Source organism: Vombatus ursinus, unplaced genomic scaffold (assembly GCF_900497805.2).
Source record: "Vombatus ursinus unplaced genomic scaffold, bare-nosed wombat genome assembly UNPS02014786.1, whole genome shotgun sequence".
In the NCBI taxonomy this organism is placed as follows: domain Eukaryota; kingdom Metazoa; phylum Chordata; class Mammalia; order Diprotodontia; family Vombatidae; genus Vombatus; species Vombatus ursinus.
Window position 1 is genome coordinate 18,629,254 of NW_020954564.1, and position 21,474 is coordinate 18,650,727.

The window sequence follows — 21,474 nt, forward strand, 5'->3', positions numbered from 1 at the left end:
GCAATACTTTTCTATCCAACATCCTCTGCACCTTCTTTCATGTCCTCTTGGGGGCTGAGTTATGCTAATGGGTATTCTAATCATTCCGAATTCTATTCAGAGTTTTGTCAACAAGGGTAATCTGCCAGCCTTCTCTCTCTTGGGTTTATTCACCCCAAATGAAAGGTTAAATTCAATGGTTTTTCTCCCTGGAATTTTTTTCTTCCCTTATAGGCAAGGACTCTTGATCATACCTATCATGAGTTAAGAGGATTTTAGTCAACTCCACCCTATTCTTTTGGTCGTAGCACCTTGCTATTCCTACTCTTATGTAACCTTAAACTGAGATCCTGCTGCTCTAGAAGTATAATGGAAAGCAACTCAGATCTACTTTACTGAATTCAATCTGAGGGAGGTGGATGGTTTTGGTTTCCCATTGAAGTGTGTATGTGTATGTGTTGTAGGTAGTGCTACCATAGAAAATATTGCTATGAAAGGTCCAATACATTTGTACCCTTGGGAGCTGAGGTCTCCTGATTAACTTCCATTAATTTAGTCCCCATTATCTTTTGCCTTTTTAAATACCCCCTTTTCTTATCCACATCCCACATTTAGCTACGTTGCTGGGTCAAACCTGGGCTCTTAATCTAAGGTAGATCACGGATCATGGATACTTGGTATCACTAACCCTGGTAATCCAATTAAATTCAACAAACATTTATTAAGCACCTACTATGTGCAAGGTACTGTGCTAAGTTCTGAGTATACAAAAATGAAAAATGTCAATATCTGCCCTCAAAGAGCTTACAATATATAATAAAAGGAATAAGACATGTACACAGGGACATATGATACAAGGTAAAATGTGATAAGGATACAGAAGTGATTCCTGAAAAAATGTCTAAGAAATTTTGAAGACTGAGAGGTGGCTTTTAGTCACAGAGATTGGGGAAGGAAGACTTTGAGGAAAAAAATGGCATCAGAGTTAGAGTTTTAAAAGAAAAAGAGGGTTTCAAAATGGCAGAGATGAGATGGGAATGTATTCCAGGCATGAAAGATGGAATGTATGTATGAATGAAAAGAGGTAGGAGAGTAAAACAACTAATAGCTTGGAAATGATGTGGTCAGACCACATTATTTGGTCTCCATGGTCTCACCAATGGACTAGAAATATTATTTTTACAGCTATAGTTTATAGAAGGGAGAGATAGGTAGGAGGACCACAGAATCTTGATATTGAAAGGAGAATTTGCAGACCAGCTAGGTCAATCCATATATGAAGAATTATGACCTCAATCACTATCCTCCCATCACCAAATGGCCATCAAAGCTTTACTAGAAGTCTTCTAGTGAACAGAAACCTGAGCTCTGCTAAGCCAGTTGATTATGCTTTGAGATAGCTTTAATTGTTAGGAAATGTTTCCTTACTACTAGCAAAATCCTGCTTCTGTAACTTTCTTTTTTTTGTGTGTGAGGCAATTGGGGTTAAGTGACTTGCCCAAGGTCACAGAGCTAGTACGTGTTAAGTGTCTGAGGCTAGATTTGAACTTAGGTCCTCCTGACTCCCAGGCCAGAGCTCTATTCACTGTGCCACCTAGCTGCCCCACTTCTGTAACTTTCTACCACTTTTCCTAGGCCTGCTCTCTGGGACCAAGCAGAACAAGCTACTTCCTCTTCCACATGAATTACAATGGGTGAATAATATGAAAGGAAGTATATGTCTTATGAAAACACACCAAACAAAATCACAGCTGTTGACATGACGGCCATAGGGTATCTGAATAAGGGACATCTAACAAAAGCTTTCCCTTCACTCACTAAATTCCGTATTATTCTACACTGTGAAGTCTCTGATGTCTTATCAGGGTTGAACTGTGCCTGAAGACATTCCCACATTGATCACATTTATATGGTTTCTCTCCAGTATGAATTCTCTGGTGTCGAATAAGGTTTGCATGAAGGCTGAAGGCTTTCCCACATGTACTACATTCATAGGGTTTCTCTCCAGTATGGGTAATACAATGTTGAATAAAGGATGAACTTTGAATGAAGGCTTTTCCACATTCGTTACATTCATAGGGTTTTTCTCCGGTATGAATTTTCTGATGTTTAGTAAAGGATGACCTGTCCCAAAATGCTTTCCCACATTCATTACATGCATAGGGTCTTTCTCCGGTGTGAATTCTCTGATGTTGAGTACAGTCTGTACTCAACCGGAAGGTTTTCCCACATTCGTTACATTTGTAGGGTTTCTCTCCAGTATGAATGGTCTTATGCTGAGTTAGGTGTGTACTCAGACGAAAGGTTTTTCCACATTCGTTACATTTGTAGGGTTTTTCTCCAGTATGAATGCTCCTATGTCTAGTAAGGTGTACACGAAGTCTAAAGGTTTTTCCACATTCATTACAATTATAGGGTTTCTCTCCAGTATGGACTCTCTGATGCTGCCTAAGGAATTCACCATTACTAAATGATTTCCCACAATCATCACATTTATATGGTTTCTCTCCTGTGTGAATTCTTTGATGTCGATTTAAGTGTCTGCTCTGACTGAAGGCTTTCCCACACTGATTACATTCATAAGGTTTTTCTCCTGTATGGACAGTCTTATGTTGAGTAAGGCATACATTCTGGCTGAAGGCTTTTCCACATTCATTACATTCATATGGTTTCTCTCCAGTATGGATTCTTTTATGTTGAGTAAGGCTTGCACGTGAACTGAAGGCTTTCCCACATTCATTACATTTATGAGGTTCTTCTCCAGTATGGACTCTCTGATGACTCACCAAGAATGAACCCTTACTGAAAGTCTTATCACAATCACTACATTTATAAGGTTTCTTTCCAGGATGAATGCTCTTATGTTTAGTAAGATGTCCCTGCAATCTGAAAGTTTTCCCACATTCATTACATTCATAAGGTTTTTCCCCAGTATGAATTCTTTTATGTTGAGTAAGGTGTGCATATAATCTGAAGGCTTTCCCACATTCAGTACATTCATAGGGTTTCTCCCCAGTATGAATTCTTTTATGTTGATTAAGGTTTCCACGAAGCCTGAAAGCTTTCCCACATTCATTACATTCATAGGGCTTCTCTCCAGTATGAACTCTATTATGTCGACTAAGGTTTCCACGAAGTCTGAAGGCTTTTCCACATTCATTACATTTATAGGGTTTCTCACCAGTGTGAATCCTCTGATGGTTCTTAAGAATTGTACTTTTACTAAAAGCTTTCCCACATTCATTACACTCAAAGAGCTTTTTCTCTAAACAGATTTCTTGACGTTCAATTAATTGTGAATTACAGTAGAAGGTTTTCCTATATATATCACATTTATGAGTGATATCTTTTGAAGGAACAATTTGTTCTGCAACCAGGCTATATTCATTACACTTGTAGTTTGTCTTCCTAGGGATTATTTTTGCTTGGGAAACTGTAATTTGTCTCAGCTCTGCCTCCTTGATATTCTGCTCTATTCCAAACTGAGAATCAGTTTCTCCTAGCTCTGGGTACCAGATACCATCCCTTGTGAATTTTCTCAATGTCACTTTCTGGGATGATTCTGCTTCAGGAATGTCTTGCTTTAGAGTTGACTCCTTGGTTTTATTTCTGGTCTCCCAGTCTGAAAAAAAGAAAGAAAAAATGCAACTGTGCCCTGTTGCCTATTCTGGGATCAAAGAAACTACTAAAGTGAGAAGAGTAAAAGTGATAATAATAATGAGAATAAATATAGGTGGCATTGGAAACATTTATATATTGAATTCAACATTTGTAATTTAGAGATAGAATAGTAAATGTGTCAAGGAGTAGTGAGACATGAACATAAGTAGTTGGAGAAAAACTGATCCAATACGTAAAATGAGCACAGACAATTCAACAATTTTGATCTACTGATAAAGAGCAGAAAGCAAGAAAGGTGACTGTTGGAGAAGACTAAAGAGAAAGACTATGGCTAAGAGTAAATATCAAGATTATGGGAAGCAGGTAGAACCTGAGTCTAAAACTTCATTAACTCATATTCTGGTTATTGTAATAGAGTCCTAACTAATCTCCTGGGTCTTATCCTTTCCAATCAGTTTTATACACTGATACCAAAGAAATCCTTCATAAAAGATAATTTCCTGTCTATAAGCATACTCCTACAGCTCCTTTAACCATACTTAAGGCCTTTTTGCAGTCACAGTGATCCTATTTCTGTTCAATTGCACTGTCTTCATGAATATGCCTTTGGGATCAGGGCTACTTATATTCAGTGGGAACAAGGATGGAGAGGGAAAACCAATGGCTCCTTTTGATCAGTATCACCACTACACTCTGAACATTGGTATTTCTTTTTTTTGTTTTGTTTTCTTGGAATTGGTCCTGATTGCCAAAATTCACTTTGTCCACTGAGCATAGCCTTTTCTATTCTTCTTTGAGTTTCTGAATCTTTTACGTCTAGCTATCCTCAGACTTTTGGCTAGCATAAAGATAAAAAGCTTGGAGTTGCAGCCCTACACAACTTCCTTTTTGTTTTGACCAGGATCACCACTGTGAACTGTTGCCACCAATGCCCTCATATGCCGATGTTGCTCTCCTAATGAAAATCCTAAAATACCTTCCTATTGCTTATAACATGAAGATCAGTCTTCAGTTTGGAAGTCTAAATCCTTCACAAATTGGCCTCATATTACCTGTTTACTCTTATTTCTCAAGAGGCATGCCCTAGTCAGAGGTATTAGGAGTAGAAGTGGAAAGAAAAAGACAGTATAATAATGCACAAGTCACTTAACCTCATTGAGCCTCAATTTTCTCATCTGTAAAATGGAAATAATAATACCTACATGATAGGGTTGTTATGAGGGTTAACTAGCATAATATATGAATCATACCCTGTAATCCTTGAAACATTATATGAAAATCAACTATTATAATTTATGACAGTAATACTATTAGTCAAGCACTCTCTTAATTATCTCCCACATGCTATAGCCTAGACTATTATAATGGTCTCCAATTGGTCCCCCTGCCTCAAGTCTCTTTATAATGCATCCTCTGTATAACTGCCAAAGAGTTTTTCCTTAAGCATGGATCTGATCATGTTACTTCCCTACTCAATATAATCTACTGAGTCCCTATTGCCTTTAGGATAAAATATCAACTGCTCTATTTTGCTTTTGCCACTTGACCCCATCCTATCTCTCTAGCCTCATAAATTATTCCCTTTCCCAGACTCTACAGTATAGCCAAACTGGCCTCTTCTCTGACTCTCATACATAGCACTTTCTTCTGTACTTGTGCCTTTGTACTGGCCATTCTCCAAGCCTGGAATATAATCCCTTTTTACCTCTGCCTCACAGAATCCTTCACTTCATTCAAGATGCAATTCAAGAGCAAAGTCTTTCCGGATTCTCCGCACCCCTCCCTCCTACCCCAATTACTAATGTCCTGCCTTTCTAATGACCTCTTATTTTATATTTATTCCATACACAGTATGTTTACTCTGTATCTTCTTATACATCTACATACTAGGTAGATAGATGGCACAGTAGCTAGAATGCTGGGCCTGGAGTCAGGAAGACCTGAGTTCAAAATCCAGCATCAGATACTTACTGTGTAACCTTGGGCAAGTCACTTAACCTGTTTGCCTCAGTTTCTGCAATTGTAAAATGAGGAACACAATAGTACCTACCTCTGGGGCTTGTTGTGAAGATCAAATGAGATAATATTTGTACAGTGCTTAACACAGTTCCAGGCACATTTAATAGATGTTATAAAAAGCCAATCAAAGATAAGTTCTTTGGGAAGAGAGATTTCTTCATGGTTTTTTATCTATGTCAAGTCAAGAAGTATTAATGAAAAAAGCACAGTCCCTTATCTTAAGGAGCTCTCAGACTAATGGGGAGGCAACATACAAACAAGATATATACCGGAGATAAGCTCAGAGGGAAGTCACTAAGATTAGGGAGGCCTGGGAAAGGCTTCTTTGTAGAAGGTATTCCAAGCACTTAAGCACAGTGTCCCGACATAGTAGTGATTTAATAAATGCCTGCTGATTGATACTAAAGTAATTCCTCACTCCAAGCTTTTATTCATCCTATTCTCTTTACTTGGAATATGTCTATTCCTCTTCCCAAGAAACAAACAAAAATACTCCTTAGGAAACAAATGTTCAACTGTTAAAAAAAAAAAAGTTTCTCTGACTCCTTGCTTTGATCTTTCCTTTCTATGCTTTTATTATAATTACATGAAAAGTAGCATATTGTAGAGGATAGAGGGCTGGCCTTGGAGCTAGGAAGTTAAGTTACAGGTTCAAGCCCTGATACATAACAGTGGTAAGAACATAGGCAAATAATTTAAGCAAGACTATAAATTACAACAGAATTGTCTATATTGGGAGTTATCACCATGAGATAGAGGGCTGAACAGGTAGAAGACATTCTGCTTTGCTCCAGAGGATTGAATTAGGATCAGTAAATAAGAAGCAGCTTCCAGAAGGCAAATTTCAGATCAATATTAAGAACCTAGTAATCATAACTGTCTTAAAATGAAGAGATTACCTCACAAAGTAATGAGCTCTTTATCCCTTGAAATGATCAAGCAAAGGCTGGACTTTTAGATCTTTTAGAGAAGTTACATAATCACTTCTTTCCATATTCTTGAGTCTGAAAATTATACCTCAGACAAAAAACTAGGAGACTTAGATGTAAGTCTCTTCATTGGCCCCAACATGTCTTCTGCCTCAATGCAGACTTTCTCTTTATCTTGGTTTTCTTTGCCTTAGGGGTTCCTGTATTTGGTGGTTCTTGCATTAAACAAAATAACCTCTAAGATACCATTCAACTGTAAAACTATAAAACTCTATAATTTATTAGATTTTGACTGTCATAACTGTTATGTATAAACACTCCATCTACTTCCTTTTCTTACCTACCTCGGCAAGAATATGTGGAGACTTCTCTTTCTACTGTCCAAGGCTCTTCTCCTTGTTCCAACTGGGAGATCACATCTGGTTTGGAAACCTGATGTCCTGTCCATATAGAAAGACAAAAAATTTGAGTGTTTCTGTTAGAAAAAAGTACTATTCCAGAAAAATCCCCAAAACTTTTTCCTCAAGACCTATGAAATATAAGAAAGGTATAACATAATAGCCAGTACATAAAGAGTACTTTTTTCTTACTGTACAAAATATGGATCTTTCCCTGGAAAGGTGTACTCTGTTTCTTTGCTACAAAGGGATTAGGAATATAGGATCATTGAACTTTGGATTCTGACACATGTCAGAAGCATCATAACTTTTGGTAACTTAGGAAAAAATGGTGCTCAATGGAAATGTTGGTGCTTAGATACACAGGAAAGCCTCCCTTACCTAAAGAGACCAGGTTCCTATAGTTCTCAAGCATTACATCTCTATACAAGTATCTCTGATCAGGTTTCAGTTGCTGCCATTCCTCCTGGGTGAAGTCCACAGCCACATCCTTGAACGTCAGTGATTCCTGAAATGACAAATAAATACATCCTTGTTTAACCTAGGGAAATCCACTGAATGAAACCGGAGAAAGTTGGCAGCATCAAAAGCAGTAAACAGGATTATTAAATTTTTATGGTAATCCAGAAACTGATTATTCTAAATTAAGTAAATTATTTAATTTGCTACTATTTAATTACCTTCTAGTACCTTTTCTGATCACATAAGAAGTACAAAATATGGTTGAGACATAGTGTTCTCAAAGGACTTAGTTTTAACTGGGAGAAAAACATACACATGTTACAAGTGTAGAACAAGACAAGACATTACTTATTAAAGTGCTAAACTGCACGGTATAGATATTAAGTACACAGGAGAGAGAAAAGAAGTCCATATGGGTTTAGGTAGCTAAGGAAGACTTCACAAAAGAATTACAGAGCTATGAAGTTGAAAAGGATCTTGGAGGCCATCTGATACAACCTTCTAGTCAACAGAGGAATACTCACTACAACAGGGGTTTTTAATCTTTTTTTCGTGTCATGAACACCTTTGGCGTTCCAGTGAAGCCTATGAATCCCTCTCAGAATAATGCTTTTCAATGCATAAAATTAATTACATAGGAATACAAATAAATACATTATATTGAAATATAATTTTCAAAATATTTTTAAAAATCAAGTTCATGGACCATAAGTTAAGAAACCCTGACTATAACATCTACCTCCAGTCAAGTATCTTTATCTTACCTATGCTTGAATTTTTCAGTGAGGTCATTGTCTCATAAGGCAGCCCAATGCATCTTTGTGATTCTCTAAAGGTTAGAATTTCTTTCTTCTATTGAGCAGCAATATGCCTCCCTAGAATATTTATCCATTATTCCTAGCTGTCTCCTTTGGAAGGACAAAGAATAAATCAAATTGATCTTTTATGTATCAGCTTCTCAAATAACTGAAGGCAACTATTATAGCTTGACTAAATTTTTTCAAGGCTAAACATTCTAGTTTCTTTAACAATTTCTCATATGACTTTTTTTCATGCTGGTCACCCACTTCTAGATGTGTTCTAGTGTATCAATGATTCCTTTAAAATATGTCATGAAGAACAGAACATGATATCCTACATAAAGTCTGACCAAGAAACAACACAGTAGAAGGTCTATCTTTTCCCTTCCTTATTCTCAGAACCATAGGGAAGAGAAAAGGAAGGGAATAAGCATTTGTATAGCCTTTACTACGTGTCAAGCACTGTACTAAGCACTTTTTTGCTAATATTCTCTTATGTGATCCTTACAACAACCCTGTGAGGGAGGTACCATTATTATCCTCACTTTACAGTTGAGGAAACTAAGGTAAACAAAGGTTAAGTGACATGTCATGTTTCACATAGTATTAAGTGTCTAAGGCAGGATTTGAACTTGGGTCTTCTTGACTCCAAGTACAGTGTACCATCTACTGCACCACCTATTTGCCCCACTGTAGACGTATTAATAAAGTAGAAGACTTATCTGTTTTTTAACAGCCATACTACATTATCTCATAACAAGGCTATGTAACATGACAGGTGAGGAGATCACTCAGGCCAGATAGTCTTGGGGGAAAGTCAAGATGCATACAGTATGAACTGTGTTCAGGCTACAATGGCTGCAGCATCACAAATTCCCTCTACATTAAGACTGGATCATGCAATGATGTACCTTCCCTGAAAAGGCTCTCAAGCCCCTTTAAGAATCAACCTCAGCAGCAGTTGCCTTGCCTCAGGAAACTATTGGATAATACATGAAGAACACTAGGTCTTGAAAGAGATTTTTCATTAGGAAAGAGCCTAGCTGTTCTCCTGGGACACAAGCATGATCATCCTTCCAACCTGCTGCCACTTATGCAGTAAATGAAAAGGAGTGACAGGTACTGGGAGAATATAATCAAGACCACTTATGAAAGGGCTTTATCTGGGCCCTGTGGTCATCATACGGCATTCCATTCTTTTTCTGGCCCAAAAAAGTAGGGGTAATTATACCTCTGTATTGATGATAAGGACTTCCTAAAATCATTGTTTGTGACTATTATCCATCTTTAGTTACTGGGAAAAGCCTATGGGGCCCAGATATATACAAACATGGATTTAGTGGCTAGAAGCCATAATTTTATATTAGGGCCATGCATAAGTGGAATAACCTGGTGTACATCATAGGCATTTAAAGCAATAGGTCTGGACATCTGGTGGGGTGGATGTGGGGTTGCAATGTTTGAGCATATTGAGAATGATATTGCTGCAAACCTCCTGGATGTTTTAATAGTAGCTTATGTTAATAATAGTCTCTTCTTTTTTAATTAAGAGCATATTACATGATACAGTTAATAATAGGTAACATTTTGCATACTACTTAAAGTTACAAAATACTTTCCTCTTTATAACACTAGTAGGTAGTCAAAGTATTACTTTCATTGTGCATATTAGGAAAGTGAGGCTCAGAAATCACAACTACTAAGTGCCAGAAATATTAACTTCTCTATAATAAGTTATATTACAAACTTCAAAAGTTTGCTTTTCACTAGGTCTCATTTCTGTTTTGGCTGTTCATCCTGGGTTGGATAGGAAGGAGGAAAACCAGAAGAGAAAACCCAGAAAGAAGAGCGTATCAAGGAAAAGAGAGTGACCAACATTGTCAAAGGCTGAAGAGAGGTTGAGGACGAAGACTGAAAAAAGATAATTGGATTTGGCAACCAAAAGATTACTGGTAACTGGTTTCATTGGAACGATAAGGTCAGAAGCTGAATATTAAGGGGTTAAGAAGAAAATCAGAGGAGAGAAAATGGAGGTACCTATTGTAAAAGGCCCTTTCAAGATGTTTATCTACAAAGAGATGAAGAGTTATAGGATGATAGTTGCAGTAGTTGTTCTTCATGCTCGAAAAGGACTGAAATCACCATGTTGGAGTCAAGGTATGGTGTGTCTATCAGTAGGCTCTACCACAGGTCAGGCACAAATAGTCCACATGAACATTTGGTTCAGAGATGTCTCTAAATTTATGCATCTCAAGTTCTTTTGAGCTACTGCAATTCTGCTTTGCTCAAACAGCACAGCATGTTCTTTGACACACGCACGCCAAGCTGGGTGGTCTTGTGCCATTATCCCCCATGTCTCTCAATTAATTCCAAAGTTCTTCAGAGACACCTTGAGAGTGTCCTTGTATCACTTTTCACCTCTGTGTATATTTGCATTGTGTGAGTTCTCATAGTCTTTTAGGCAAATGTATGTTTGGCATTCAACCAATGTGGCCAGCCCATCACAGTTGCATTCTCTGCAGTAGAATATGAATGCTTGGAAATTCAGCTGAAGAAAGGACCTCAGTGTCAGGTACCATATCTTGCCAGGTGATCTTCAGAATCTTCCTATTGGTGACTGGGAAAGCTCGAAAGCATCAGCCATTATCCAGAATCAGGGCAAGCACGCCATCATGGAATTGATGTACAACACTGATAAACTTCTCTGGGCAACCAAATTTTGCCAAGATCTACCACAAGTCCAAATGAATGACAGTATCAAAGGCCTTGGTCAGATTAATGAATGTTGTGTACAGAAATCTGTTCTGCTCTTAGTATTCCTCCTGGAGTTGTTGGTCAACAAACACCATGTAAATTCCTCCTTGGCCCTTTCTGAAGTCACACTGGCTCTCAGGTAGATGACCATCTCTCAGGTGAAGGGGCCTATTAAGGAGGACTCTGGCAAGAATCTTGCCAGCAACGACCCCTTGTAATTGTCACAGGTCAACTTATTTCCTTTTCCTTTATAGAAATGCCTCAATGCTCCATTGAGCATCCTTGAACTCCTGGGGGATAACCTCCTCTTGTCATATAACTCAGAAGATTTTTGTCAGCTTTTGTATGAGCAGTGGACCCCCTGCCTTATAAATCTCAGCTGGAATAAAATCAGTACCAGGCACTTTGCCACATGAGAGGAATCTAATGGCAAGTTTGGCTAGAGAGGGATTGACTTCAACCTGAGGTATATGGTCAATGGCTTCAGCATTGGTTGATGATGGTCGGTTGAGAACACCATGGAAGTGTTCAACCCATCTCTCCAGGAACATATCCTTGATCACTAACCAAAGTGACTCCATCAGAGCTGAGTAGTTAAGATGCACCATAGATCTTTGGCCCATATATAGCCTTCACGGCATCATAAAAGTGCTGTGGATTGTTACTATCTGTATAAAACTGAATTTCATCTGCTTTCTTACTGAGTCAAGAATTGTGCACATCTCTAAGTTTTGCTTGTACTTTACTTTCACTGGAGTTAAATGCTGCCTTCTTAGGGATGGATGAACAATCCTGCTGGTAAACCTGGTGGCGTTCTTGTCTTTTGTTTAGCAGCTTCTGAATTTCCCTGTTACTCTCCTCAAACCAATCTTGATATTTGTGAGTGTTCTGGCTCAGATGAGTAAATGAGCTGCTGTATACCAAACCTCTGAAAGCTTTCCATTCCTTTTCTGCTCTGCTGTTGCCAACTGTGTTGACTCAGCTTTCCCTCCAAATTAGCAACAAACTGTATACATAGAGAGAAGCACGCCAATCCACTGACATTAAGTCTTCTGGTAGTCTTCTTGCCTTGCCACCACTTTTGTTGAATGTGAATGTTTAGCTTGGAGAGGATAAATCTATGACTGGTCCAGCACTTTGTGCCACACATCACATCACCTTCATCACTCTCACATCCTATCTCTTCTCCTTAGAAAGACATAGTCTGTTTTTCTTTTGGGCTAGGCAAAAGGGTTAAGTGATTTGCCCAGGGTCACACAGTTAATAAGTGTCAAGTGTCTGAGGCCGGATTTGACCTCAGGTCCTCCTGACTCCAAGGCTGGTGCTCTATCCACTGTGCCACCTAGCTGCCCCAGAAAGACATAGTCTATTAAAAGTCAATGTGTGCTATGAGGATGCATTCATAGTTTTATTGCATTTAGGTAAATGAAATACAGTGTTGGTGATGAGAAGGCCATGAGACACACAAGCCTTGTGACCATTGCTGTTGCTGTTTCTCTTAAGGACTCTCTGCCATGTCTAATAATCTGTGCCTACTGTGGCATTAAAGTCACCCAGAATTATAAGATTGTCATCTTTCAGCACACTGATGATAAGGGTCTTCAGGTTTTCATAAAATTTTTCTTTGACCTCATCAGTGTCATGGTGGGAACATACACACTAATGACTGGTGGTGTGGTGCTTTCCTGTAAGTAGAGCAATCACTCCTTTTGGCAGGCATACATGCTTGATGACCAGATTGTTTTGATTATGAAACCTATGTCAGCTTCATGGCACTCCCCATCACTGCAGCCACTCAAGAAAAAAACATGTATTCAGCTTTGATTTTGGTAAGCTAGCCTTCATTTGTCAGCCTTGTTTCATTCAGGGCTGCTATTTGGATGTGATACCTGAGTTCTCACAGAGCAAGAGCTGCTCATCTTTCAAGTCCACTGGATTTCTTGTTGTACATAAGTGTGAACACATTCCATGTACCAATGGTGGGTGGAATCATCTTCACAAAAGTTTTTGCACATTTTTTTGTGTTTTGACCACAGAGAAGATCTCCACCTGCCATGGTAATAAGCAGGTTACGTAAAGCAGACAATTTTTAGGGCACCTTTTCTAGCCCCTTCCTCACACCAGGAGGTGAGTAGTGCAGTCTTAAAAAAGACTACTCACACCGAATCCCACTGCTGCTTTAGTCCAGTGAGTAGATGACTCTAAGGCCTGGGCTGCCTTCGTGCAGAGTTGTGACTACAGCTCGCAGTGCATCTGCACCTACTGCTTCATCATTTGCCTGTCACCACAGGACTCTGAGGTAGGTAAAAATGGTAAAATGGCATGGGTGATATCTTTTGACAGATGCATAAATTGATTTTAAGTGAGGCAAAGTTGCATCAAGTCATTGGCCTCACTCTCTCTTCCAGCGTCATCAGAGTCCAGTGGCAAGACAAAAGTCGAGACAACTGGTGATGGCTCAGGATGCAGTGGATGACCTCGGTGTCTACAATGTCTAACTAACCTCTAAGCACTCCACAGTGCCTGCTTTCATGGCTGTTGGAACCAATCATACTCATCTGCCCATTCTGCTGAGGGATGTCTTCACATGCTTGGGATAGACACCCCCCTAACTCACTGATGGGTTTGAGGCCCCTCAGTTACTCTCAGCCTAGTTTAGCACATGAGGTTACACTTATTTATACACAGACAGGAGGTTAAATGACATATGATGAGTGACTTCTTTACGTAGCTTACAGAAACAATTCTGATTTCAGTTACAACCAAATTCAGATTAAGAAATTCATAACTGAAATAAGCTCTAGGAGATTTTTAAGTTACCCTTATTAACTTTCTCCAGCTACTGAAGTACCTCTCTTCCTTCGAAGACTAAAAATCAATTAATGCTTCCTCTATAAAGCCTTCCCTGAACCCACCCCTCCTTAAACCAAAAAGGAAAGTGATCTCTCCCCTCCTCATTCTTCCCAAATCTCTCCTTTGCAACCAACCTCATTCCTTCTTGAATCAAAAGTTTTGGTGTATTTCTCTTTTTACTCATTAGATTGTGAGCTCCTTGAAAGCAGGACCTGTGTAATATAAATATTTGTTTCCCCAGAGCCTCATTTAGAGTCTTGCACGTGATTAAGTTTGTTGAATTGTCTTTCTGAACTTTATCCTGCCAACTCAGTTCTACATTCTCTGAAGCACATATTCTCATCTTCATCTACCTTCCCCTATCATTTTCTATCCTTCCTTCCCAGCCCTCTGCAATGCCTCTTTCTACCTCTTGCTCTGAGAAGAGTAATCAGTCAATATTATATTGCCTCTAGAAAGGGTACATCAATATCTATTTTTTCCATCTACATATTTTCCCCAATGAAAGTGCAGGGCCAGGGCAACTAGGTAGCACAGTGGATAGAGCACCAGCCCTGGGGTCAGGAGGATCTGAGTTCAAATCCGGCCTCAGAAACAGGACACTTACTAGCTGTGCGACCCTGGCCAAGTTGATTAACCCCAACTGCCTTGACAAAAAAAAAAAAAGGTGCAAGGCTCTTGAGGACAAGGATTATGTCTTTTGCTTCTTCTTTTTCTTTCTTTTTTTTTTTTGTTCACAAGCTCACAGTACTGGGCACACAGTAGAACTGAATAACCTTATATGTGGTAGATTCCTAGTGAGGAGGAGGAGGTCACTGTGAAATGGCACTATATAAGATGGCCACATTTCCAGTCTCCTAGAACAGAACAACTGGAGCTCCCTTCTGGATGGGTCATACTCCTAGGTGCGGGAAGGAAATGTTCTATCCTCAAACAGGAGATGCCATTTGAGGGCAGAGAGAGTCAGAGTTGGAAGGGGAAAAGACCGAAACCAACAATTCTCAACTCACCTGGAACCTGGCTGTAAGGAATTCAGAGGCCTTTCTTTGCTCCTCAATGTTTCCCTCTTGGATAAATGCATATTTCTGAGAAGACAGAACTGTGGAAGAGGAAGGAATCATGAGATATTTTCTGGCCTTGTGGTTCCCACACTCAATAGACTAGAAATCTTCAATGTGCAATTGACTGTGACTTCCACACACCTTGTGGAGAGAAAGAAAAGTCAAATGGAACCCAGTAGAAGTCCCATCTGCTAGTCAGGATCAGAACGGATTCATGATACTGTCAGTCAGTCAGTCAGTCAATAATTCTTTATTAAATGCCTACCATGTGCCATGTACTGTGCTTAGTGCTAAGGATACAAAAAGAGGTAAAAGTCCTTGTCCTCAAGAAGCACACCATCTAACAGGGGAGATATCAGCAAATAAATATGTACAAACAAGATATGTACAACTAATATGTGTGACTAATATCAGCTTGGGCTACATTCCACGCTTATGGTCCTAGCAGGTTCTAGGTATTACAATCATAGTCTCAAGCCAGAGTTCACTTCCAAGTTCAACCAGACAAGCTGAAGCTCAGTTTGGAAAGCTTTTATAAATATGATATCTACTATCTTGCAGAGCACCCATTAAAGCCAAAGTGTTTGGCTATATGCTTTTGTTTCAGGATTCACAGTCTCAGAAATTTCCATTCTTTCTATCCCAGGCTTTGGTTCTTGAAGGATTTTAGAATACTCTGCTTTTGGTCCCTTCTCAGAATCATCATTTGTCAAATGTGGAGTAAGAGTGCAATGCTGGGGAGAATTTTATTCCCATACAATATCCCAATCCAGAAAGTATGGTACCTCCTTCACTGAATAAACTTTCTAAAAAGGAAGGTAATTCCAGATAAAAAGAATGTTTACTTTTCAACAGGGACAAAACCCTAGCAACTGGTCTATAACCTTTTCTCTGGCTCATCCACATCTCTTCTCCACACTTCTTTTTAGTCTCACCTTTCTCCCCAAGCATTTGGGTCAGATCCTTGAAAGTCACACTTCCTATTCTAGATATTCTTAAGTCACTCCAGTCCTCTTTAGCCAGGCAAGATGGTTGTAAATTCATCAACCACTCAAGGACCAGCTCCCTCTTGAAGTTTCTGCCAAAGGTCTAAGGCCAAATGGATCTGCTTCTGGGACTGATTCCTGTTTGTTTCCGAAGGCCTAAGGGTCTTAGAGGCAAAGTCATATCATCTGAGATTTTCACTCAGGGGCTGAGGTATCTGTCTCTTCAGCAGAACGCTTCCTCTGAAGCTCCAGGCTAGATAACTATAGATTCTACGCAGGACTGCTGTGGACACAGAGAGAAGATAAAATTAGCAGACCAGAAATATCAAATTCTTCAAAATGCCTCAAATTCCTACATAGCATTGAAGGGATAGCCAGAGAGCCAGGCTAACGAATGGGCACCTGATGAGTTTCATGCTTTCATAAAATATCTAATTTAATTCAACAAACATTTAACAGCACTTACTATATATGCAAGGCACTAGGGATACAGGTACAAAAACAAGCCAGTTCCGGATCTCATGGAGATTACATTCTCCGGGGGTGTAACATGGGCATACAAGTGAGTACAAGGTGCTCTAAGGATGGAGGAGATGATCTAATGGGCGCCACTGTTTTTCAGGCTCTGGGCCAGCGGGGGCGCTGCACACACGAGGTGGAAGAAATCAGGGTCTGTCCCTGCACGCGCCGAAGCCCCCCTGCTTCGGGAGGCACAAGGCGCTGGCGTCCGACGGCCCGAACAGCTTCGGGACGACATTCTGACGGGAGTCTGTCACACACACCAGATTTCTCCATCTTAAACCAGCCCCCCTCCCTCACTCGGTCCCAGATCCCTTCCGGATCCGCCCAGCTCTGGCTCGGGGCGGGGTCAAGGATCGGGCCGGGTCATTAAATACCTGGCACTGGGACCCGGACTGCCCTCCGATAAGGAACTGGTTCGGGGTGAAGAACCAATCATGGCGACGGGGACGCGCGCGCATCCTCAGACGAGCCTCGAAAGTGCGCCTGCGCCTAGGGAACCAAAGGACTACAACTTCCAGAATGGCTAGAGTTCTTCTGCTTTGTTGCTATGGGGACTGTTTTCGAGAAGGTCCTAGTGGTTGGTACGGCCACGTCCTATCCCTTGTTACCATGTGAAAGACTACTCTGGTCTTCCCATCGAAGGCATAGCCAAGAGTTAAGCTTAGCACTATCCCTTAAATTAAGAGGAAGAACGGGGAAGCGAAGGTCTCTGCACCAATCAGAATGCAGTCTCTATCCTCGCTCCACCTTTCAAGGCCCTCGGTCTGCCTCTTTGGCAGCTGAATCGGCTTCTTTCTTTTCCTGAACGGAAACGGAAATGGAAGTACGACCTCGAGGGTCGTAGGTGGGAACAAGCCGAGGAAACCAAATCCATGGGGAGGAGTAGGCAAGGATGGAAGTGGCTTTTTTGGGTTGAAGCCAAGAGGGTACTTTAAGGAGCTTTAGGACCTGAGGAAACAGTCTGATTGGGGGAAAGGTAATAGCGTTATTTACAAGGAGAAATGATGTCTAATCCACTAGAGATATCAGAGGGACAAGACGGAACCCAAGAAATAGGACTTCAAAACGCTCTTCCACACTTCCCAATGGGGCACCTCCATTAAGGGCAGTCACCTAGTTTCCCGACATCAGTCGTTCTTTATTCTCTCCTGCCACTGTCTACCCATACAACCAGGTGACAAGCCATGTCCGCCTCTATGACATCTCTCACTTTAACCCACTTTTCTTTACCCACAGGCCCTCTTCCCTATTTCAGGTCTTCAGGCCCTCATCACTTCTCACCTAGACTCACCTTCCTAATTGGCCTCCCTCCCTTCAATCTTTTCTGCCTCCAATCCATCCTGTCACAAAGCTGCTAAAATGATATTCCTAAAGCACAGCTCCTCAACTAAAAACCCTTCATCAGCACCTTTTGTTGTTATTTAGTTTGCCCAACGTTTCAGGCTGTCCGACTCTTCGTGACCCCATTTGGAGTTTTCTCGGCGAAGACGCTTGAATGGTTTGCCATTTCCTATTCCATCTCATTTTATAGATGAGGAACTAAGGCAGACTGGGTGAGGTGACTTGCCCTGGGTCACACAGCTAGTGTGTCTGAGGCCACATTTGAACTCATGAAGATGAGCCTTCCTGATTCCAAGCCCAGTTCTCTATCTACTCCGACACCTAGCTGCCCCCATTAGTGCCTTCACAACTCTAAAATAAAAGGTACTCCTCAACCTGGCACCACCTTCTATAAAAAGCCTTTCCAGATCTCCCTTAATGCTAGTGCCTTCCCTCTGTTGATTATCTCCAATTTATCCTGTAAATGTCAGCTGTACATAGTTATTGCATATTTTCTCCCTCGTTTGACTGTGAACTTCTTTAGAGCAAGGCACTGTTTGGTTTGGTTGTTTTTTGGCCTTTATATCCCTAGTGCTTAGCATAATGCCTGGCATATAATAGGTCCTTAATCGGAGACGAGAATAAGCATTTATATAGCACATACTATGTACCAGACACCGCTAAATACTTTACAAATAATCTCAATTGATTCTCATAACAACCTTGCAATGTAGGTGCTCTTATTATGTCCATTTTACAGTTGAGGAAACTGAGGCAAACAGAGGTTAAATAACTTTCCTGAGATCATACAGCTAGTAATTGTCTAAGGCAGTATTTGAACTCAAGTCTTCCTGACTCTAGGCCCAACACCCTGGGCATAGAGATTAACGTATACCTGATAGCTTTCTTTGTTCTCTTTCCTTTCCTTTAGGAAGGATCAAAAATAAACATTTTGATTCTTTTTTTGTCAACAAATATTTATGGGGTAGGTTAGTGTAATAATTCAGTTACGTAACAATTTAAGGTTACAAAGAGTCTTTATCATTGGTTTTATCATCTCATTTGAGCCTCACAATAGCACTGTAATAGGGAAAATATTAATAGATATAAGTATTATCCCTTTAACAGAGCAAGAAACAGCCTGAGGAGTCCATACAACTTTGCTGTGATAGAGAAACCTGAACTTAGGTCTTTTGAGTCTGAATGCAACTAAATTACACCTATGCTAACTTATGGAGAATACAATGATGAATAAGATAAGGCCTCTACAGCTAGCATTTACTCAATTTCATTGTATAATTGTCGCAGATTTTATGACAAATTTTGTTTGCCAAAAACTGGTGTGTGATCGTTATGCGAAGTTTTTTTTTTTTTAAATTGTGCTGGTATTACTTAAAAATCATTTATTACTAAACTGTCTTTGGTGCAAGATTAAGATGCACAGAATACTCATGAATATGTTAAAATTGGGAAGATGCAGGCCATACCATATCACGGGACTTACTCATGGCAGCTTTGCCAGCCCATCTGTTCCCCTTGCGCCCTCAGCTCTTTATTCAGTTGAGTAACAATACTGCAGCGCTCTAAACAAACCACCAAAGTCAGCTTTCAGAAATATACTGACAGGGGCCGCTAGGTGGCGCAGTAGATAGAGTAATGGCCCTGAAGTCAGGAGGACCTGAGTTCAAATGTGACCTCAGACCAAACATTTGACACATACTAGCTGTGTGACCCTAGGCAAGTCGCTTAACCTCAATTGCCTAACAAAACAAAAAAAAAAAAAGAAAAATATACTGACAATGCACGTGTGCTGAGAATTCTAGGCTCATACATTGCTGCTGTTTACTTTTTAAGCGGTGTAACGAACTGAGTTATTATACCATGATGAAAGGTTATAAACCAATTTTTAGACTGAAAAAAACAAACAAAAACGGTGGTGGTGATATGTGGTGAAATCTGGTATGTAGTGTTTTAAGGTTTGCCAAGCACTTGGGGGTGGGGGTCAGAGCCTTTACCTAGTATCTACTATGTGCCAGGCACTGTGCTATTACAAATATTATTTGATTCTTACAACAACCCTGTGAGGTAGGTGCTATTGTGTTCTCCATTTTACAGTTGAGGAAACTGAGGCACACAACTTAAATGGCTCATCCAAGGTTACACACAGCTAGTATCTGCAGCTGGATTTGAATTTGGGTCTTCCTGACTCCAGACCCAGCCCTCTACCCAGTGTGTCACTTAGCTTCCTTAAAATGAACTTAAAATTTATTGAAAATATTTTTGTTGTCATTTGAGTTGTGTCTGACTTTTTGTGACCCCATTTGGAGTTTTCTTGGCCCTCACTACAGCAAGATAATCATTCCACTTCCTAATCAAGTCACTATCCCACTCTTCACAACATCTGTTCCAGATCTTCTAGTTTCTCCTCAAACTTCCCACAGTACCCCTTCCCTGACCCTCTTAGCTTTGGATATGGCTCCTACACATGGGATTGACACAGAGGCAACCAATCCTTAGCCTATGAGGGTTCAGGTTAAACAGTATTACAAAGTCCAACCTAAAAGTTGTGAAGTCCTTTCAGTCCTACTCAAGTCTAAGGCATTCCTTAAAGCTTCATGCTCTATTTGTATATAAGAGGCTTCTGGCCACTGGTAGCCAGGCTATTACTATACCAGGTGACCCCCCCCCCCCATGGGCCTAGTAGGGCCCCCCAGTCCATGGGACACTTTTCAGGCAGGACTCCAAGGGAAAGAACATCAGGCTCTTGGGAGTTGGTACCTATATGGGCCCTTTCAGCAACCTCTATGGTAGTTATTGTGGATAGGGTCAAATGGAAAGCTTTTGAACTGCCCAAGCCATCCCAAGTACTTAAATATCAAATGATACCTAATCCCACGTGGAAGTGAAATCATTTTGTCTCAAGTTATGAAAATGTAGACTAGAGTATTTTACCAAACCAACTTCCTTTACAACAAAGCTGAGTGGCCAGTAAGGAAGGGTAATCTAGGTGCAATCCACCTAGAAGCTTACAGTGAACTACAGGGACCTGCATAAGTTGTCATGCTCATTGCCATATCTGTCCTATCCTTGGCTCCAGTGGGTTATTGATCTCACTAATGCCTTTTTTCTCTATTCCTGTGTCTGACACTATTCAGTAACCCTTTGCTTTGATCTTCACTCCCCCTAAGTGCTATCTCAATTTTCCTCACTACCAGATTCTGATGTGCAGAGTCCTGAAAGCCCCTACTTGCCAAGGATATTCATATACCCACTATACTGGTGTGATATTGACTGGGTCAGACAAATCCACAGTAGCAAGAGACCCTAGATAGGTGGCTCATATATAGGATTCCTCTCCTCCAGTGTTGCCTGTAGTAGTGGAAGATCAAACCTAAGAAAAGCCACAGTTCATCCTGCCCAGTCAAGTGTTTGGGAATACAGTGGATAAGAACCTAGATTATTCTGGACACAATCTAGAGCACCATCTGGGGGAGAATGTTTTTGAAAATTCATTTGGTTCTTCACCTGTCCTAAACTAGCAAATTGGCCCTCTTCTCCCATATCAAGGCAAGATATTTGCAACTATTAATAAACAGCTTGGTCATCATGCTCCTGACTACCACGAGTCAAGTGTCCCATTTCCCAGAAGCCATAGTCATGATGATCAATGCCATGATAGGAAGAAAGGTTTTTTAGTTCAGCAGTTTCTTAGATCCAGCTTCCAGGACTTGCCTGATAAGAATACTTTTGGACATGGTTTTGGTTGACCC

At 40.4% G+C, this 21,474-nt stretch overlaps 1 protein-coding gene across 1 annotated transcript in view; it reads right to left on the reverse strand.

Annotated features, from left to right (window-relative positions):
• Window positions 1–16,424, reverse strand: part of LOC114047013 (zinc finger protein 850-like) — a 60,974-nt gene extending 44,550 nt beyond the window's left edge. The window contains exons 1-6 of the mRNA XM_027867657.1: window positions 16,329–16,424; window positions 15,812–16,145; window positions 14,826–14,914; window positions 7,328–7,454; window positions 6,893–6,988; window positions 1,810–3,601 (exon numbers count right to left, since the gene is read on the reverse strand). Coding sequence (XP_027723458.1) covers window positions 1,810–3,601; window positions 6,893–6,988; window positions 7,328–7,454; window positions 14,826–14,914; window positions 15,812–15,920 — 2,213 coding nt within the window. The 5' untranslated portion in view covers window positions 15,921–16,145; window positions 16,329–16,424. The remainder of the gene's footprint in view (window positions 1–1,809; window positions 3,602–6,892; window positions 6,989–7,327; window positions 7,455–14,825; window positions 14,915–15,811; window positions 16,146–16,328) is intronic.
• Between the last annotated feature and the right edge of the window lie 5,050 nt (window positions 16,425–21,474).